Below are 21,753 nucleotides of genomic sequence, written 5' to 3' on the forward strand. Positions count from 1 at the left end.
CGAATGGAACTGTTCTTTGAACTGTGAATTGTCTCTTTACATAATACTCAAAGCATTTTCTGATCCTTTAGAAAGCTTCCAAAAGACCAACATTAAATTATAAGAGAACATTGAAGCCTACTTTTAATGATGGGGCTAATTCTCCTAGAAATGCCCTTTCATACATACCAGCACATCCATAGAAAGCTGTGTGTTGTACTCCAAAGAAGGAAAGTTTGTATTTGTTTTAGCATAGAAGCAGCAGCCTATAGAATCCTCTTTCCATGTGCTTCAAGTCTGGACTAAGTTTTGTTTACTCTTAAACCAATTACACATTGAGATTACTGTTCTAAACATCTTCATATTCAGCAGTAAGCCCCACTGGGGTCACTTCTGAGTAGACATGTTTAAGGCTGAGCTGTAAGGTAGTCTTATCTGAGCTATCTTCTTGACTGATGTAGTTTTGAAACAAGATCTGGCCTACTACAGAGCCAAAAATGACATGCAAAAAGGAATCAAAATGAGCACAAGGGAAGGGTGAGCTTCTGAGTCCCTCTTCAGCAGCCCTCTGTGCTAGCATCTCTAGAGAATCCTCAACAGTACTGGCTCATGGAAGCTGCATCTGCCCAAGACCCCTTCCCCACTGCAGCTCCACAGCCCATACTGCTCAGGAGGGTCAAATGACTCCAATGAAGCCAGCTGGGGTGGGGTAATGGAAGGAGTCCTAGGCAAGGAGCTACCAACTCACGTCCCCCTCAGATTCAACTCAAATGTGCTGTTTTATAACAATTACCAAGTGATTTGATGTAAAATGGCACTATTTCAACTCATAATTTTTTGAGCCTGCGATTAAGGAATCTGCACTTGACATGGAAAATTTGCTCCTTACCTGAAATTTCCTGGGGTGCAAGGGCTCTAAATTGTGATTTTTTTGTGCTTTATGGAGGCATGACACTGGGTGGTCATCAACTAAGTTTTACTCAGCGTATGCCGACTAAAATCCATGACTCTTACTAAGTTAGGCCTATTAATTGCAATGGGTCTAAAACTTAGCTGAATATCACCCACTAGCTGGAAGAGTTTGTTCTATTCTTTCCTCTTAAGCCGTCTCGTGACTAGTACTATTCATTACTGCAAAGGAAAATGGATTTGTACAAAATTCATTCTTCTAGATGTAGCAAAAAAAGAGAAAGAGATCTTGCTCACTTTATTAGTAGATTTGTCCTTCCAGTACAGAGTAGTTTGTTTCTGGTCTTTCATACCAGGTAGTTTAAAAATATCTGCATTAGAATCCTTATGTAAACCACTTGTCTACAGTCACTGTAGGCTATATGTGAAGGGGTAGCATTTCTTACCAAAGGTATTTCCACAGGAAATGTTCAAATTATCATTTTGAAATCATTCACCAACTTATTACATAGGCTACATTAATTAAAAACTAACCACACAGGTACTTTCATATATTGCACGTTGAGAGCTGCAGGTCAGCCACAGCTGTAGAAGCAGGCTTCAGGTTCATCACAGAAAAATTATATGTGCATCCCAAGAGGATGAACAAGTCCTCATTTAAAGGTGATCGAATGCGCGTTGCTAGAGAAATTATTTCTGCAAAGGAGAAAGAAAGAAAAAAGCTACATAGAAACCAAGTCCAGAGGAGGAAAGAAGAGTTGGTTCTGAAGCTAATGAAATCCTCCCCACATGAAACGTGATGGAGATCAGTCCAGAAATCCAAAGTCATGGTTTCTCTTCAGCATGATGTGCAGAGTCCCGTGAGCTAGCTGGGGATGGGGGACCAGAAGGACCTCCTTGGTAGTCATTGGGTCCTGAAGGTGGCAAGTCTCTGGCAGGAGGAGGGGGGTAGTCCCTTAATCCTTGCGGAGGTAGCCGTGGAGGGCCTGGAGGATAATCTCTTGGGTATGAAGGCCGGAAAGGAGGAGGTCCGCGCTGATATACTCTCTGATCAGGAGGTGGTAGTGGACCATGTGGAAAGTCTCTCATTCCAAATGGAGGGACAGGTGGATAGTCTCTTGGAAGAGGTGGTGGAGGGGCTCCACGTACTGGAAGGAAAAGCAGTACAGTGAATTATTCACTGGCAGGAAGTACATGCAATCTCACCCCAGAAATTTGGCAGAAACCAAACAGCAGGCACAGAATTCCAAGTTTACCAACTTCCATTTTAAAGAAGCATATTTGAAGCCTTTATGCCTGGCAGATAATATGTGAACAGACAACAAAATGTTCCATTTCTCAGAAAAGGAACCATTTGTATTTTGCATGCCTCTCTTGTCACTTCCAGTCCTTTTCCCACATAGTTACAACTGTGCTTTGCTATCAATAGACTCACCAAATCTATCAAGGCAACATTCAGATGAAATACTTCAGCCAAATATTCAAAGCAGGTTATGGCTCTCAAATTAGTATTGCTAACATTGCTCAGCTCTCACAAATTCACCATGAGGCACCCCTGCCCACTCACTCATTGCCGCAAAGATAACTTTGTTCTGCAACAGGTTGTGAGAAAGATTCTTGAACCTGTAATGCCAATTCAAATAAACATCTTAAAAAAAAAAAAAAAAAAAAAGCACAATGGAAAAACAACCATACCTAAGGGAAGAGGTCGAGGTCCATAGGGTAGCCGGGGTGGAAGTCCCACACAAACTGGAGGTGGTGGCAAATGTCCAGCTGCTGGCGGTCCCATTACGGGGGCCCCTGGGTAAGGTGGTGGGCCTTTAGGACCCATGTTAACCTGTGTAAAGACAGAAAAGTTAGTCTTCTACTATATACACCAGCGAAATATAAAACTGATCTTCCACCAAAAATGTTAAGTGTTTGAAAGCTATGTATTTTCAAACTCGTTTTCACTGCATACTACCAAACAGGGGTGAGGAATCTCAGGCCAGGGGACCAGTTGCAGCCCTCCAAACCTCTCTAAATGAGCCTCAGACTAAACTCCTCCTTGCACAGCCTTTTCAGTGCCCATCAAGTACTTTTGCCTGGTTAAGACTATGCCTGTTCCTTGCCTGAATGGAGAATGTAGAGTCTTGTGTGTATAGCAGTCTTCAAATTTTGAGTGGAATGTAGTCTGCTGTACAAAGGCAAGACTCTCATCCACTGCCCAACCTACTTTTGCCTCTGGCTCCACCCATGATTGGGATGCAGACCGCACAAGGAAATGCTGCTCCTGAACTGAAAAACGTTCCCCACCCCTGCTATGGGGATTTTCCTTTTCCTGAATACTCTGGCTAAACAAAAAACAGGTGTTTCAACTAAGTTACAATCCTGAATATTTAACCACCTAAAACCATCATCCATGTAGTTAGTATTTCTTAAAGCACCAGCAAACCCAAACAAACAGTTAATTTAAACACAGAGAAATCCAAAAAGTACCCAAGGGATTAAAAAAAAAAAAGCCTCAAATATCTACTATATTAGATTTCTAGAAAATAACTCAGGACCAAAGCATAGCTTTTAAAAATGTAGTATATGTTAGCTGCCCTCACCAATGTATGCAACCTTAGGAAGTCAAGAAGCCCCAGAAGAGTTGTAACCTAAAATGAGTCTCACGGGGCTCATTTTGCCATGCCAAGATATGAAGCATCATGCTCCTCTCCATCAAACCAGGGAAAGCAAAAGCACCATTCCCAGCCTCTTGGTACTCACTGCAGTTGCTTCAACAGATGTAGGTGGAGCAGTAGAAACACAGGGGGCTTCAGGCTCTTTAGGAGGGTTTGGCTTTATTTCCCCCCCAGCAACATAAAGACAGTAAGATGATGGACAAAATAAGAACATGATATGTAAGAGGTGATGAGACCTGTACAGTGGGGTAACACACATGGTTCTTCCCAAAATGCCATCTCAGAATTTTTTTTAAAAACCTCCCTGCCCCTTGCTTACCATTCCATCCACTACCGCAGCAGGAGATGATGTCCTTGGCCCACAGGTCATTAGGGATGCTACAGCAGGGCCAAGCTCTAAAGAGAAAGACCACATATTTTTTACCATTTTGAAAAGAAATGCACTTTCTCAGTTGACCTGCCATCAGTATAGCTGCAGTCTCTGGTCTTCCCTGGAACATTCTTCTAGATAGTTCAGAATGTCTTCAGGAAATCATAGCTTGGTGAGCAGTTATTTCTGCAGCATTATTTGGAGCAATGATGAGGAATCTGTGGACACCCACTTGTTGCTTGTCTACAACTTAGAAATATTTTGTTCTTCTAAGTGGTATGCACATTTTGTTAAAAATTATTTCTCAATTTATATACCACTTACATGCCCTAATGGCTTCTAAGCACCAGCCAGCACAGCCAATTGTCAGACAGAATGGGAGTTGTAGCTCAGCAACATCTCGAGGAGCACATATTCCCTACTTCTGGTTTAGAGACCTGGACTATGCACTCCCTTCCTCCCTGAACAGTAACGCATACAGTGGTTTGAGCATTGGACTAGGACCAGGGAGACCCAGTTTCAAACACTCACTCAGCCAGGAAGCTCGTTGAGCAACCTTAGCCAATGACTTTCAGCCTAAACTACCTCTCAGGTTTGAGAGGATAAAAGGGGGGAGGGAGAAAACCTTGCACACCATTCTGAACTCCTTGGAGAAAGGGCAGAAATTAGCATAGCATTGTGGCATTAAGGATTACTCCATTTACAAACTGTGCACATATGCTAGCAAAAAATAAGGTGCTTTATTTTCCTATTAAGGTCAACAGGACAGAAAAGGCTTAAAATTAACTGGATTATAACCCAATATCTTTAAACACAGTGTGCCATTCTGGCTAATTTAGGACTGCTTTGTTATTTTTACTATTTTCATTCTTAAACCAAAGAAGGAAAAGTGAGAGAATTTCGTAAAAATAAAAAACGGGCCCTTTAAAAATAAAAAACGGGCCCTTTAAACTTTTATAAAGTGATCAATGATAATAAAGAAGGCTTCTATAGCAAGACAACCTAAGGAAAAAAGAAAAAGGATTGATTTATTGCCATCTTCACCTCTTGAACCTTCTCTTGGATTGGCAGAAAGGGGCCGCCCAAGGGGTTCCATCATCAGCGGTGGGGAAGGAGCTCCTCCGCTCACAGGTGAGGGCCCAAAGGATCCATCTCGACTTAATGGACCTGTAATAAAGCATGGTCACTGGTGTCAACTATTTATTTCCTTTTCTGAAAGGTTAGGCTTGACATTTCAGATCCCTAGCAAAAGGTGAACAGAGCATTTACCTCTGCGAGGGGGGGCTTGATGGTCTGGTCGGCCTGCAGTTGGTTTCACAATTAGTGGTCTCTGAAGTGCAGCTATTTTCTGATCCATCTCTATTAATCTGTTAAAGGGGGAAAAATCCAAAATTAATCTCAAAGTGCATTCATGCTTGTACGATATAGTGCTGAAGCAGGTGCGCCATGTGGTTGGGGGCTGAGGGGTCTTCAGCCCCCAACATTTTTTCAAGGAGGGGGCTGGGCTCCCCCAAAATCCTGTAGCCCCCGCTCCACTTCCTAATCCCCACAGATGTCGTGTGGGGAAGAGGTTGAGCACGGAGCCCTGCTTTGCGCTTCCCATTCTCCACCTGGCACAGGAGTGCTGGCATCGCAGCAGCAGGATGCTTGAGCGTCTTGGTGTGGCGCACGAGCGCTAGGTGGGGCAGGACACGTCACATGATGTGTAACATAACACATCACATGATGCACTCCCACAATGTGGGGGGAAAGTCGGCAAGTCGCTGAAGGAATTTGCCATTAAATAATATGCATTTTCACCAAGAAACCTGCAGTTGTGAATAGCTTAGTATTAAAAGGTAAAGGTAAAGGTACCCCTGACCATCAGGTCCAGTCGTGACCGACTCTGGGGTTGCGCGCTCATCTCGCTCAAGAGGCCGGGAGCCGGCGCTTGTCCGCAGCTTTCCGGGTCACATGGCCAGCGTGACTAAGCTGCTCCTGGCGAACCAGTGCAGCACACGGAAATGCCGGAGAGCGGTCCCTATTTATCTACTTGCACTGTGAGGTGCTTTCGAACTGCTAGGTTGACAGGAGCTGGGACTGAACAATGGGAGCTCACCCCGTCACGGGGATTCGGACCGCCGACCTTCCGATCGGCAAGTCCTAGGCACTGTGGTTTAACCCACAGCGCCACCCGCGTCCCAGCTTAGTATTAGTGGCAGTCTATAAAACCAAGCACCTTTTGCAGTTACCAAGTAGAGAACATACTTACTTGAGCCTTAAGTTAGAATTTTCCCTTTTTTCTTCAGCTAATGCCCTTTCGGCAGAACGTGCTATGAGCTGCAATAGAAAAAAATAGTGAAAGTCACGTTCTGCTAGGAAAATACACATTAAAGGCTAATTGATGCTGCTCTGCGAAAAGCATTAACTGCCCTGCTCAACTATATGAAAAGGTTTTTTTATATGCGTTAATAAAATCCTTACCCAGTTCTCATGCGCCTTCTTCTCATGGATGTCAATCTTAAAACATTAAGGAAGGAAGGAAAGTTTATTTGGGTCTGCACATTGGCTTATATTCTACATCTACTGCTTCAGAAAGATTTATTGGGATAGAATCACACCTGATTCTTGTAAGATCGCTCTGTTTGTTGCAGTTCTTCAACGATTTCATCAATTCTCTTTCTGTCAAAGAATTTGAGAGATTACTTCTGCTCACTGTCTGAAAATATGAGACATTACATTCATCAATCGATCTATTTACTTGTATTTTTTCACGTCTTCGACTGCCAGGACTGCTTTTTCATCTGCAGCAGAGAGCTTCTGATCCTTCTCTTGACGCTCATACTCTTCTTGTGACAACTTCCTAAAGCAGAAATTTAGGTATAATTAACCCTCTGTGGCCAGACACAACCTGACAGCATTGGAAAAAGTTCTAAAGCTTTTGTATCACTCTTACACAACTCCACGTTTCAGGTAGTCCTCAACCATGACAAATTGTCAATTGGCGTTTCAGCCTCTCCTAGATTCAATGGTGGGGTAATTTTTTTTTTTTAATTATTTGCAGCTATGGAGATCAATTCTAGCCCTATTGGAATGGCTGAAAAAACAGAAGCTGGGTATGTTTAGCTTGGAAAAGAGGAGACTGAGAGGAGATATGATGGCCATCTTCAGATATCTTAAGGGCTATCACACGGCGGAGGGAACATGCTTATTTTCTCCTGCTCTTCAGGGTTAAGACTCAAGGCTATGGCTTCAAGTTACAAGAAAGGATATTCCGATTAAACATTTGGAAAAACTTTCTGATGGCAAGAGCTGTTCAGCAGTGCAACAGACTCCCATGAGAGGTGGTTAAGCAGATGTTGGCTAGCCATCTGTCATGGATGCTTTAGCTGAGATTCCTGCATTGCAGGGGGTTGGACTAGATGACCCTTGGGTCCCTACCAAGATTCTATGAAAGGTAAACAGAAAAGGAGAAAAATGATGTTATAGCTTACACAAACTTTCCAGAACCTTATTTCTTCCAAATACTGTTGGACTACAATTCCTATCATCTCTTGACAATTGGCCATGCTGGTTGGGTTGATGAGAGGTCATCCAAAACATATGAAGGGTGCCAGATTGGGGTAAACTGGTTTATACCATGTTTTGGGGTATTTTTATCATCTTTAAAAAGCCCAGTACTTACTTCTGAAGTGCCATTTCCTTCTGCTGATAAAGCTCATTGAGAATCTCCACTTTCTGTTGCAGAGTTTTACATTCACTTTCTAGCTGAGATTTTGCTCTCTGCAAGGAACAAGAATCATGTTCCAGCTTCTTGATTTGCTCTGCAATAAGACAAACCTATTTAGTACAACATTTGTGAGAGCTAAGATACGGTGACACAGAACATTCAATTGCTCAGGAAACAAGACAGTTTTCACTCCAGGCTCTTTGACAGAAGGAAAAACTGCAAATTTGGGTGGAAATAAGACAGGCCAGTGACTTGGAAGAGGTCCCAACATAAAGAGGAGGACCGAAAGATGGAGCCCTGAAGTAAGGAGGCTGAAAGAAGGGTAGGTGGAAAGAGGCAGAAATAAGACCATGAATTAAGCAAAATGCAGTCTATTAAAGAAAGGGCTGTAAAGAAATTCCCCGGAGCTTAAGATAAGGAGATGCTGTAAGCACTAGGGGAAGTAAGATAGTTTGAAGTAGTAGTCAGCAGCCAAAAACCAGGAATCTGCAAACACAACAGGGAGTGGAAAAAGTAGACTATGCACAACTGTTCCCTTTTTCTAGGCCCTATGTTCTCTTGGCGTGAAGGAAATGAGCAGACAAAGAATATCTAGAAGGCTGATGAATGCCAGCCAATGGGGAATGCAGTTGCTGGATCTAGAGCTGAGACAGTGAGAGATCTAAGTGGTTGACTGTAGTCTTTATCGTCACCACATCATTACACACTGGCAAGGGAAGTATTAGGGACAAAAAGCAGGGTAAAGCAGATGGATTTCATTGACTGATTTGAACTAACCAACCATTCTTGTGCCCCAAGGTTTCTAGTCTATTAATGAATGGAAATGGGAACCCCCTTAACTGATGAGTTACTGCAGTGGTTTCTTTTAAATAACTTGTCATTCCAAATTATATATCTGCTGAACACACCTTCCAACTCATGCCTTGCTGCTACTTCATCATTAAGTTTGGACCGCATGTGATCTCTTTCTTCTTCAATGATAGATAATGTTGTTTTTACCTGCAAAAAGGCAACAAATGGCCAGTGAAACACTCTCCTGGAATACAAACTTGGGCCATATTGATTACACAAAACAATGTTTTCATGGGGTTACTTCATGTACTAAACTGCCCCCAGATTCTCTCACAGCACCTTTGAGCCCTGCTATAACTAGTGGAATATTACTGAAGGTGTTTCAGATTTTTGTGAGCTTCTACACTATGGTGGGTAAGGGGAAGGGATCTGTGTTAACATGGGCTCAAAAGCATTTTGTATTTTGGGGCTCTGCTTGGACTCAGATCCGTGGGATAGTTATCTTTCAGCCTACCCAGTTTGTGTTATATGAAATGGGTGTTTTGTGCTTGGGCATGCCCACACAGTAGCCATTTTATGAAGGTACATGCCCCCATGGCAGCAATTCTGTGAAACTGCTATGACACTTCAAGAATCCCAAATGTGCCCACTGCCCCCGAAAGATTGGAAGCATCTGTGTTATACCCTTGAAACATCCATCATCTGTTTAATCTGATTCTTCATCTTTTCATTCCTGGTATCTAGAAGGGAGAAAAATTATTTTCACTGTGTCTGTTTAAGCAAAATTTTCAAAACATGGCAAGAGGAAATCTCCATATCTAGAAGTGTATAGATGAAAGCAACACATTTCAACATGAAGCAGGAAAATATTTCAATTATAGAAATTAAAAGCTACTGATGCTCACAATTGACTCAAGAAAGGGCAGATCACGATGGCAATCCAATCCAGTTATTTATCTGATGAATTGCTCACATTATAGATATAATTCAGAGTTGAGAAATTTACTTCTCAGTGACACAGCCAGTATGTTAGATGGACATCATCTTAATTTCTGGTCTTTTGTATTAGGAGTATCTGTTCCTATTTGACACATAACAGATGTTAATTATTCACTGTTGTGTACCATTGCCCCTAAGAGTCTTCAGCTACTGCTTCCTCAAGTTTAGCTGCTTGAATGGTCTACCAGGTTATCTAAGATTTTAGTACCTGAGAGCTCTCCATTGGCCAGATCATTTCCATCATCCCTCTTGCCTTCTGACTCAGATTCTGCATCAAGCTGCTTCAGCTGCATAATGCAGTTAGTCAAAACCTAAAGCAGCAGCAAAAAGCCAAATTTTAAACTATAGGACCACAACATTAGGTGTAGTAGTTCAATCACAGTCATGAACACAGAAGAAAGTTGTTCTTCAAGAGAGCTTACTTCAATTTCATTTTCTTTATAGGCAAGTGCTTCTTCCATATCATTCTGAGATTTCTGATACAACTTGATCTGTTCACTGAGCTCACTGTGCCTCTCACTCCAGCCTTCTGCTTGTTGCAGCAGCTGAAAGAACACAAGTACAATATTAACAATATTACTGGGATGACAAACATCATATAACTCAGGCCATCAGGTTTTAAAACTACACCAGAATGGCTAGATATGTCAAAGTTAAAGTTGTGCCAAAACAAAAAAGAACATGCCACCCCTTAAAAAATAATGCTGGCTCATAATGAGGGGAGGCACAGGCAAAAGAACGATCATCTGCAGCCATGCAGAAAATCCTTTAAAATGAAAACACAGCTTTAACTGATATATTTAGATATCATCTTATAATAAAACCAGAAAACAGGAGGGGTGGGTGGATTGCACAGAGGATCAGCATTTTAATGTTCTCCCTGGAGCAATAACATTTCTAAAGCTACCACAAGGCACCCACCCGATACATAAAGGAAACCAGGATAGGATTCACCTAACCATAACATGCATCTTCAGCATCTCTCTAACCATCTATATTTCCTTTAGAATTCATTGTTGAACATTTCCACCTTCTCCAATTTATCAATATACTGAGAAAGTGTATTGCAAGTGTATTGTATACGGTATATTCCCTTGCCTCAAATGACCTCAGTAGGAGCTGCTGCCCATCAGTGTCAACTGTCAGCAAGGGGAGACTTGCCTTCATCATAACCTGAGCACGATCCAGCTGTTCATCCCCACTCCACTGTGTCAGAGAACCACAGAGAGTTCCCAAAACCAGATGGGGACATCATTTTGGGTGAGAATTTTTTCTATAAGCTACTCTTGAGAGCTTCTCAGGAATATAAATGAAGATGTAGATATTCTACACAAGTAAATATTGTAGCTGGCAGCTCCTATGGTGGAGTTTCCTAACCACTTAAAGGTAAAGGTAAAGGTACCCCTGCCCGTACGGGCCAGTCTTGACAGACTCTAGGGTTGTGCGCTCATCTCACTCTAGAGGCCGGGATCCAGCGCTGTCTGCAGACACTTCCGGGTCACGTGGCCAGCGTGACAAGCTGCATCTGGCGAGCCAGCACAGCACACAGAACGCCGTTTACCTTCCCGCTAGTAAGCAGTCCCTATTTATCTACTTGCACCCGGGGGTGCTTTCGAACTGCTAGGTTGGCAGGCGCTGGGACCGAGCGACAGGAGCGCACCCCGCCGCGGGGATTCGAACCGCCGACCTTTCGATCGGCAAGTCCTAGGCGCTGAGGCTTTTACCCACAGCGCCACCCGGGTCCCTAACCACTTATTTCCCCACAATTGTGCATTCATGTTTCACTTCTACCAAGGTTCCATCTTCTCTAGCTCCAATATCATCAATGTAACAAAAGGTTAACATGTTGCCAGAAGTCATTGGAAGAGAAGGTCTGATAACTACAGCTGATACAGCTATGGTAATTTCTTCAACAGTCTAGGAATCATCAACTAAGGAAGTTTGACCTGGACTTCTCATCAGCTTTCCTTTTCTCTCTCTCAAGGTCAAAAAGTATTTCTTGTTCAATGTGCTTTCCCCTTGTCACTTATGTTCTGGCATCATATGGATGTAACTTTAAGTTAGGAAGACACTGATGAGCATGGCCAGAAATGACCTTCCGGACACTGAGAAACTGCATAGGAACAACATTGAGCATGGCTGTGGGGGTGGGCAGCTGTTCTTGCCAGTCACAGGAACTAGAGACACTGTCATCAGGTTTCATTCTCTCACAGATCAATGAAATCAGCCTCCTAGCATTAGGGTTCCAAACTGTCTTTGCAATAACCAGCTTTAAACAGGACAGCAAGTATAATTCACTGTAAAGAACTGTACTTGTGATATAAGCAAAGGATTTAATAAAAGAAAGTGTGAAGCTCGATATGGTCAAATAAAGTGCTTTTTTTCTTTAAAAAAAAAGTTTAGGGGTACTATCATTTTGACTCAAGAAAATCACCATTTTATAGTTCAAATGGGGGGGGGGGAATAAATATAGTAAATGGACAAAAGTACAAAGATTCACAAAATGTTTAGGGTTATGCGTACCCCCAGGAAAAAAAGCACTGGTCAAATATATCTAGGGTCAAATACATCTACAAAGACTGCTGCTGCTCCTTAACCTCTGTGCACAGATGGGGACGCAAAACAATACCATCTCAGCTAACGGATAAGCATGACACTTGCATTACAGATATAAAGTATTCTTTTTGCTGAGAATCTCCAAAGAAATTCACCACCCCTGATTGCAACAATCTATTAGCTTAGGGTTGGACAATGCGTATTCCAGAGGCCGGATGAAACCTTCAGCCAGTTTTATGCCCCAGAGTTATCAGACTCTTGTTCCTTTCCTTCCCTATTCTTGCATTCCTCCCACATTGTTCTGCTAAAGGAGGAAGGTATTAAGCAATGCCTTTATGATGGCAACAGAACTGGCAAAAAATGTTCCCAATACTGCTTTTCCAAGGAAAAATATTAAAAACGGCTTTTACTAAATAAGGAACCATCCCATGAAATGAGTTACACAAGCCTGGCCTGGCCACCATTGGTTTTGGTTTTGCCCACTGCTGTCAGGCAGCCCTCAAATAGAAAAAAGGTTTCCCATCCCTGCTTTAGCTCCTAGGGGTCAACTGTTTCCCCTAGAGTTTGCCACACTCACAGCAGCACCTAGCTATCTTCATTGTCCTTTGTCTCCTTCCCCAGTGCTGCCCAGGTACTGCCCAATCCCTGACTGCACGAGACCAATAGTGGGTCCAACAGTCAAGAAGGTGGTTTCTACACATGCTGTAGGGGGAAGTAAGGGGCAGATGGGGCTTATTAACCTGAGAAGGTAGCCCATCTAGGAGAGGGGAAACCCTAAGCCTAAACTTCTGCTGCTTTGTGTGGGATATCTTCAGGAGAGGAAAAGGCTAAGGAATAAAGCCTACACAAAATCTGAGCAGAGTCACTAAGATGGTTGGATTGCGCCTTGTACACCTCCTTCCGGCAACTCCAGCCAAGCTGGTGCCAAACATATTGCTCTGCTTTCCTTTGGACCACATCAGTGAGGCCGAGAGGAGGGTCGTCCAGGACCTCCCTATATACTGCCCAGGCTCACATCCCAGAGAGGTCACTTCGGTGCTGATAACACAGCGTTTAGACTTCACCTGCAGAGGTGCACTCCATTGTCTTTTGAGGCAGATGGATGTCAACAACTACTCATGCCCCTCAATATTTTAAAATGAGCAAACTTTTCAAGCAGAATTAACTTGGTCTGATATGTACACAAAGCAAAGCCTAATTTATGAAGAACAGCAGTTTAACAAAAACGGCACACTCACTTGCTCCTTACTCTTCTTAAGTCTCGTATTCTCTTCTTGAATACGACTCAATTCAGACTTCACTTTTTCTTCACTTAGTTTAGCTTCATTAAGAGCTATCTGCACCTAAAAATTCCAATAATTTCAAGTTTAATATGCAAACCACATAAAAATACCAGCTTACACCAAAAAAGCACAGAATAATAACCCGCAACATTCAGAATTTAGATTCTTCTATTATCTTGGGAGACCATACCTCCCATTAAACCATGGTTAAAAACAAATTATGGTTTAATACAAATGCACAAGCTGTATGTGCATGCAGCTAAAAAATTCCTACAGCATTCCTCCCTCCACTTCTGTTGCACCATCTTGAAACATGATAGATTCTCGCTTGTTGTGATGTTCAAATCCAGGCTCATGGTATTAACCCTGAACAAACTGCAAGCAGTGAGCCAAGACCAAAATTTGTTTATTGCTCATAGATTTGTTTATTTGAACATCAGGACAAGCCAGACACTTAATTGGTCCTGCTAGCACAGCAGGAGTGCGAAGAGCAGAATGAGAACTTTTCAGCAGCATGCACCAGCAAATTGTGCATTCACATTGAACAGTAATTTGTTTTTAACTGTGGTTTAAAGTGATGCTGATATCAGGTCAAAGATTTACTTGAATTCAAAATCCAGATGTGTTACCTCAGAGAGCTCTACAGAATGCAATGTGATGACTTCTTGGAAGTTCTCCAAAGACTTCTGCGCTTCTGTGAGCTGTGAATAGAAATAAAAAAGGCATACATATTGGGCTTGAAAATGAAAGAGCTATACTGACATTACATTTACTGAGATGTGTAATACGTAAACTACTGGGTAGTTAAGCAGGCCATCAGGTTACCAGCAACCTAATATAATTTATTTCAAGTTCTGTAATGAAACCCAGTGTTGAGAAATAAGTTCCTTATCCCCTCAAAGATAGGAGGAACACATTTACTAGTCTCAGAATAAGAAAAGATAGCATAGTAACTACATATTGAGCTGGAATACTGGCTCATATTGCGTCAGGAGCACATTCATAAATAGCCTTAGGAAACAAGTCACTATTTCTCAGTCTCACCAACACCATATGTGGATACTACTAGCCTACCTTATAGCACTGTTGCAAGGACTGAAATAAGCTCTATGAAGTACTCTGAATACTGCAATGTGCTAAATAAATATAAGCATTACCAGTATGATTAAGGTCAGGGATTAGGCATGTTGTTGGACTCCAACTTCCATCAACCTCAGCCGCCTCCATAAGAGATGATGGGTATTGTAGTTCAGCAACATTTGGAGAGCCACAATGTTTGCTTTAGGTCCCAAGGAAGGGACACCTCCCCCCGGCCCACACCAGTCCTTCCCTAGGGCCTCCCTCCTGGCGGGTATCCTTGGGCAAGATGCATGCCCTGAGGTGGGAATGCAGAGAGGAGAGCCACCCACTCGCCTGGGGTCCACCAGCACCCACCCTTGCACTGCGCGGCCAAGGAGAGGGGGCCAGGGAAGGGTTGTGCTTGGCTGCTTGGCCTGCTCTCTGCCACCCTCCTCCTAGGCCTGCTGCAGCTGCAGCTCCAGCACTGCTGGGATGCTGCCACGTCTGCCAAGGAGTGCCAGCCGCAGCTCCCACTGGGAGCTCACTGAGCTGAGAGGGCAAACAGAGTAACCAGCAGGCAACCTCTGTAAGAAGCAGCCACCGCAAGGGTGCAGCGAAGGCCACCTGCTGCCTCTCGCACAACGCCCACAAGGTGGGTAGTGGGCGCAAAACGCACGCTATGCCACTGTCTAAAGGGCTGTCATATGGAAGATGGAGCAAGCTCGTTTTCTCCTTCTCCAGAGGGTAGGACCCAAACAATGGATTCAAGCTATAAGAAAGGAGATTCTGACAGTAACAGCTGTTTGACAGTGTAAAGGACTTTTCAGAAGGTGGTGGACTTTCCTTCTTTGGAGGTTTTTAAGCAGAGCTTGGATGGCTATCTCTCATAGATTCTTTAGCTGAGATTCCTACATTGCAGGGGGTTGAACTAGATGACCCTGGGGGTCCCGTCCAACTCTACAATTCTATAAATGTTGTAAGATTATTAACTTAAAAGTTACCATTAACTCTATTGAAAATAAAGCTTGGAGGCATGAGTGTAGATAGAACATTCCAGGGAAAATTCTAAGCATGTGTGACTGACGAGAGCCATTTGTGTGAATTCCAAAGCAGTGAAGGCCCACATCACACAAAAATGGTCAGGTTTCCAAAACCCAATGGAAAATATGAGTTACTGGACTTTTCAATTGTAAGTGCTGACATTTAAATATTAAACAGATTACAGAATTAATGTCAAATTGAAGTAAAAAAAGTTCACCTCTTCAAGTGTTCATGAAGTTCTCAACCACCACCACCTTTCCAAGGAGCTTAACCACACTCTCAAACATGCCAACAGCCAGGAGCAAAGTAGGAAAATTTGCTTACTTGTTTCTGCTTCTCTGAGTAGTGCTCTTTCTCAGTTTCTAGCATGGTGTGCAATTTTTTCACTCGCTCGTCTAACAGATGGTTTGTTTCTTTAAGCCCCCTGATTGTGTCCTGTTAACAGCAATGGAAAGATATGTTTATTTTGTTTAAATATTTTAAACATCTGTCATAAGAATAAAATCCTTGTTTCATACCTTAAGTCCTGTAGCCTCATCTGAGAGATTTGTGTTTTGTTTCTGGGCCTCGTTCACAGCTTCTTTTGCTGCTTTTATCTTTTTAAAAGAAAACAAACAAACATGGAATGTAGAAACTTAACATTAATTTCATTTTTGATATCCCAAATTATATTCCCAATTATACCACTAAAAGAGAGTAGAGGACACGCACATTTTAGATTATCCAAACACTGATATTAAATTTTTAACTTCAGAATAATAAAGACATGCAGACAGCACACTACCTTTTGATCATATTCCGACATCTTTTCTAAGATTTCTGTCTTTTCTTTTAAGAGAGTTTTAATTTTTTCTACAAGTTGTTTTTCTGTCACTAGAAAAAAGAAAATTAGGGACAAATGTGGAGCATTTTTCTGTAGAACTGGGCTACTCTGCTAACCCTTACACATCACATGTACCTCAACAATTACAAACAAAAAATGCCCCAACATGGCTCCCACCCCACAACACTGATGTCAGCTGCTGAAAATGGTGAGCTTAGACATCACAATATATCATGGATCTATCATTCAACTTAGGTTCAGTTTCCCTGAACTGGGGCTGTCAACTCCAGTGTGCATGCAGTACACTGGAAAAAAGGGCTCTTTTCCCACCCTGGAGATCTTCTATTAGGCTTCAGTGTGAAGCTCCTGCATTTTATGCTAATGGACACACTGCATTATGACCCTTCTTGGGAACTCAAGGGGAAGATATTCTTCATACTGAAACCTATTATGTCAAAGCTCCAGTGAGGTAGTGTGGAAAGACACATTCAAGATGCACTGGAAAGAGTTAGGCAGACAGTACAAAGGGGGCTATGGGAAACAGGCATGATTCAAAGGCCTGTATACGCACCAAAGTTTCTCAGGCCTTCCTTTCTCACTGCTTTCCCCACCCTCTCAAAACAAAAACAAAACCACCCTTGGGAGATTCTCCTAAGTAGAATCCAGCACAGCACAAAGATGTAGAGACAGATGTGGTAGTTCCCATGAGTCCAGGTAAACACCTAAGGGACAGGTACATGCAATCTTTGGATTACAACCTGATCTGCCCAGACCAACAGAGTAAAGAGCAGCCAGAATACTGAAGTGTCCAAATGGCTCTTTATACACGTGGTATTAAATAATAAATTCTGATACTAAGTGCTCAAAGTTATATTAAGCAATAAAGCAATCCTGCCATACAATCTGCAATATCGCAAGGACAAAATATTCCTACCTTGATACATTCTACTCTTCACCTACAAAAGGAATGGATAAAAGACAGCATTATGAGAAAGATTATGCCATTTTATTAATGCTATCAACAATGAAAAGTAAATGGTTGTCAATAACCGCTTTAAGAAATATCAACACAAGCATGGTTTCCATTGCAAGTATCAATTTACATTATGCAAGCAAGCTTCTAATAAAAGCTTTCAGGTTCTGCTTCAAAGTCAGGCCAAAGTTCTGGTTATGCAAGTACTGTGTGGGTACAATTAAAAACATTTGATTTTGAAACTAAAAGAGCAACAAGTAAAGTACCAGTTTGAAGCTTGCCCGTCAAGCCATTCTATCATTGATGATGTTGTAATTTGAGGCAATAATAAACTTGCCACACATTATATATATTATAGAAACTTCTCCCTTTATTTTGAGAATGTAGACCATTGTCCATATTATCAGTACTGAAACTGTCTAGCAAGGATCCATCTTTGCCATTACTATTTATTGTTCAGTTTTAACATTGGATTTAGCAACTGCAGAACAGTACGTTTCCAGTAAGTATCAATGTGGCACTTTTGACACAAATGTTCAGCACTGACTTGTTTTCTGTTAAAACACTTCATTAAAAAGTATTTAAAATAAATTTATATGCTTTACTGTTGAAGGTAGAAATATTTGACACCAAATATTGAAGCTTGAAAGACTTCATAATCATAACTGTCAAAGTTCGGCCAGATAACTAAACATCAGTATACTGTATCTGACCTTGAAAATATACTTACGGATAGACAAGTTCTCCACAAGAAAATGGCAAGTGTAGCAAATCCCACAAAGGCAGTAATAATAATGGGCTCCCAAGGAAGTCCATGGAAGTCAGGACCAGGCTGCATGTCTTCAGGTAGTGTTGAAACCAACTAAGAAAAAAGTTGGCAAATTTTATTTTTCTTAAAAGCTGTCAAGTGAGTACATATTTAGAAAAAGCATAGAAACTCATAGGAAAGTTTACACAGAAGAATGTCCACTAATTTCAATGGGGTCCACTCCCAATTGTGTCTCATATGCCTGGAAAGCTTCATCCTTACAACCAAAAACTATAGCCTAATCATATGCACACAGACCAGAACAGAAAGGACTTAATGTAAAGTATGACAAAATCTAAGGGGTTCTCTCACCAAAGATAAGGCAGCTTGAGCTGGGTTGTGGGAAAGGAATTCACAAGCAGTTCCCTCTGTTCTGAATTTGCTTAAAGAAATTCTAATTTTTAATTCTTCCAGCAACAACAAAATCAATATTCCCTGTTACTGTTAACTGTTGGATTTCTTCTTCTTCAACAACAACAACATCCTACACATTTAAATTTAGCCAAGTTAAACCTAACATAATCTTAAGTCTAAATCCCTGATGACTTTCAAATTGTTAGTTTTCTTACATTATTCCTCATTAGAATTTCAAAATATATATACTTAAAAATTCAGAAAGTACATTTTAGAACCCATACTTTACTAAGTTTTGAAGTTGTGTGTTGAATCAAAGGTATGTATGTTGAATTAAAGCTGTTGGATCCTTGATAGCTTGCTATTACACCACACATTTACAACATCTTGTTATTGAGAGTTACACAAGCTTTCAGTTTCATTCCCAGAAACCTTTGCATCACTAGATGTACTGATACACAGAAAACAGGGGGTGGAGTGGAGAAACTAGGACTCTGTTCACACAGAACTCAAAACACAATTATTCCAGGTTCCTATGTCACTGTAGAACTTTCCACACAAGAAGAATTAAGTATTTGTCATACTGAAACTTATGACACATATAGCAATACAGGATCTATGTGACCTCTTTCCCAAAACATATAGACACAAACAAGAAAACTTCACTGAAATGTGCATAATTCTAATTTATGTTTTCTAGAGCAAAGTGGAAGGGAAGTATGCCTTATTTATTTCCCGGAAGAGTCTGAGGTTACATGATACAGGAGCATGAGGTTTCAGAGCCACAAACATTTACAAACAACTCACTGTAAAATGGGGGCTGGGACTAGAGAAAGCAGTCAAGATACAACTTCAGGGCCATTTACTGAACCCTCGAAAATTGTCTGATCTCCTCTACACTCCTAGCTCCTGTGAGCCCACGAACTTGCAAGAACTACAAAAGCTGATCTAAACAGGTTTATCCCCACTGGAACTCTGTATTCTGCAAAAGTCATTTCAGGGCACAACTTGTTTTTGGGCTGTGTACGCGTTTTGAAAACAGCATTACATTCCCCACCCCCAGCAGCTGCACCGGACTAGCGTTTCTGCCGAATCACATCTGCCCTGCAAAAGGGGGTGCAGAGAGAGGCAAGGAGTAAACAAATCCTCCTCTGTCGTATGGAAACCCACGTTTCCCCTTCTCCGTGTGTCATCTTAAGCACTAGTTTCACCTAGTTTCTCCTCGCACTGTCTCTAAAGGCCCATCGGGTTACTTTCACCTCCACCCAACCCCCCACCCGCATCCCTCGGCCGCCGCCACGGTCCTTTCCCCAGGTGCGACGGAAGCCCCCAACGGGCGCTCGGAGCCGTTAAAATATGAAGAGCCCTGGAAGGCGGCCCGCCTGCGAGAAGGGGGCGACAAGAACCCCTGCGACTACAACTCCCCCCCTCTCCTGGGACCCCGCCGAGATTCGCCCCTTGCCTCGCCGCCAGCCCCCGGCTCACCTCCAGAAGGCGGCCCGTGAGGGAAGCGTAGCCGCGGGACAGCGGCCCCAGGAGAAGCGCCGCGCCGCCACCGGGGGCGCCGGGAAGACTGACGGACTCCATATGGGGAGAGGTGGGCGGGGAGAGACGCTTGCCACTATCTGAACGGGAAGGAGGCGGCGGCGGCGGCGAACTTGGCCCGTTTCTCCCCGACCGTTGATACGGCGCCTGTGTTCCCCGCAGGGACACGTCACCTCGCGCTGACCCTCGAGCGACCCCGTGACGTCATCGGCCCGTGCCGGCAGGTCAGGGGGAAGGAGATTCCGGAAGGGAAGGTGGCCGCGCCGGGTCCTTGCCGGAAGTCGGTGAGGGCGGGCAGGGCGGGAGCAGCGGTGACAGACCGGGACGGGTGCTGTTGGCTTGGCAATGGGGTGGCAGCACGTTCCCGCGGACTCTGACTCCCGAAGGAAAGCGCTGTAGCCGTTCACTTAATACGGGGAGCGGGAGTTACAGCGAGAGCACGGCTGGAGGCGACCACAGGCCTCAGCTCCTCAAACGGCACTGGTTTAAGTTACTTTGGAGGCAAAATTGTTTGGCTTCAAGAGCAAACGCGTACCTTTTACATTCAGGTGTGTGCAAAAGGGGCGGGGGGGAACCACCTATTTGTATATAACGGGAAGTCTGGAAGAACAGGCAATGAAGGCTCTTTTTTTAAGCAGGAGAGCAGCACTGGTGTTCCTACTGCTGGTTTTCAACAACTAAAAATCATCGCCATGCATGCTGCTTTTCTTGTAGAGGGTTCCAGGTGTGTGTTTGCTGAAATCTGTTAAACATGCTTGGAACAGCAGTCAACTGTCACTGAAATTACAGTGGTCCCTCGGTTTTCGAACGTAATCTGTTCCAGAAGACCGTTTGAGTTCTGAAACGTTTGAAAGCTGAAACCTCAATACGGAATACTCAAAACGGAAGCTGCATGACATGTTTGACTTCCGAGGCGTGTTTGAAAACTGAAGCATTTACTTCTGGGTTTACAGCGTTTGAAAACCGAAATGTTTGTCAACGGAGACATTCAAAAACCAAGGTACCACTGTCTTTGAACATCCTTCTGTGTGAACGTGGTTCGGACTCTGTTGCAAGCACACTTGGGTGCATAAGGCTGCAATCCTTTGTATTTCTACATGGGAGGGATCTCAACCGAACCACAGTGGGACTCACATATGCACAAGATCAGGCAGCTGCATACCCTTCAAATTGCTTAAACGTCTTTACAAATTTTAAATTAAACATGTATTTAGACATTAACACCACACTGATTATATACACCATTAAGTAGGTACTCACAAGCTCTGTGAAGGGGCGCATATTTTCCTTTGCTGATAAGATAGCACTATCCAAGGCAGCAGTAATATGTGGAGCGGTAGAGTCTGCATCTGATGGATTACTACTCTCTTCTGTGGCATCATCCTTAGCATTAATTATACCTTAGGTTAAAAAAAGTTCCATATATTATTTTCACTAAATGTTTTCAGCAAAAAAAGGCATCTTAAAGACATACATTACTTTTGGCATAATTATTAACACATTTATCTTCTGTTGTACATCACCCACATCCCTTCAGAAGGAATGAATGAATGAATGAATAAATAAATAAATAAATGCAATAAAAACTGGTCACAATTCAGACTAGTTTCTTGTATTTCACAAGGATACGCCCTCACTGTTTACATTTCTTCTACATTTTGTGTGCATTACACATTGAGGAAGACACTTCATGCAAGTAGGCTCTAGTCCAAAAATATGCAGGAAGAGGCAATCAAAATTTATCAATTACTGTATATTTGTTCAGAGGCCCTACTTAAGTCTTAATTTAAGTGTATCCCAGGACACAGCTACATTAGTGAAGAAAAAGCATTTTATATGCGTTATAACACTGTGACACCAGATGGCACTGTGGAGTCCCGTCTTTCG

General features: G+C 42.7%; 1 protein-coding gene across 3 annotated transcripts in view; it reads right to left on the reverse strand.

The window, feature by feature from the left end:
- Positions 1-1,154: 1,154 nt before the first annotated feature.
- Positions 1,155-21,753, reverse strand: part of MIA3 (MIA SH3 domain ER export factor 3) — a 36,953-nt gene continuing 16,354 nt past the window's right edge. For 2 of the 3 annotated variants that reach the window (XM_081000082.1, XM_081000084.1), the window contains 23 exons: positions 21,127-21,266; positions 17,890-18,021; positions 17,121-17,142; positions 16,148-16,236; positions 15,882-15,959; positions 15,688-15,798; positions 13,893-13,964; positions 13,219-13,323; positions 9,847-9,969; positions 9,633-9,735; positions 9,110-9,165; positions 8,542-8,632; positions 7,589-7,727; positions 6,665-6,766; positions 6,525-6,585; positions 6,388-6,423; positions 6,176-6,243; positions 5,194-5,291; positions 4,969-5,091; positions 3,874-3,950; positions 3,640-3,711; positions 2,584-2,725; positions 1,155-2,036 (listed from right to left, as the gene is read on the reverse strand). In XM_081000082.1, the coding sequence (XP_080856208.1) occupies positions 1,714-2,036; positions 2,584-2,725; positions 3,640-3,711; positions 3,874-3,950; positions 4,969-5,091; positions 5,194-5,291; positions 6,176-6,243; positions 6,388-6,423; positions 6,525-6,585; positions 6,665-6,766; positions 7,589-7,727; positions 8,542-8,632; positions 9,110-9,165; positions 9,633-9,735; positions 9,847-9,969; positions 13,219-13,323; positions 13,893-13,964; positions 15,688-15,798; positions 15,882-15,959; positions 16,148-16,236; positions 17,121-17,142; positions 17,890-18,021; positions 21,127-21,266 (2,363 nt within the window). In that variant the 3' untranslated portion in view covers positions 1,155-1,713. The remainder of the gene's footprint in view (positions 2,037-2,583; positions 2,726-3,639; positions 3,712-3,873; positions 3,951-4,968; positions 5,092-5,193; positions 5,292-6,175; positions 6,244-6,387; positions 6,424-6,524; positions 6,586-6,664; positions 6,767-7,588; positions 7,728-8,541; positions 8,633-9,109; positions 9,166-9,632; positions 9,736-9,846; positions 9,970-13,218; positions 13,324-13,892; positions 13,965-15,687; positions 15,799-15,881; positions 15,960-16,147; positions 16,237-17,120; positions 17,143-17,889; positions 18,022-21,126; positions 21,267-21,753) is intronic. The other variant, XM_081000083.1, reaches the window with a different exon arrangement.

The sequence above is a fragment of the Podarcis pityusensis genome, assembly GCF_964106645.2.
Source record: "Podarcis pityusensis genome assembly, chromosome: 3".
NCBI lineage: Eukaryota > Metazoa > Chordata > Lepidosauria > Squamata > Lacertidae > Podarcis > Podarcis pityusensis.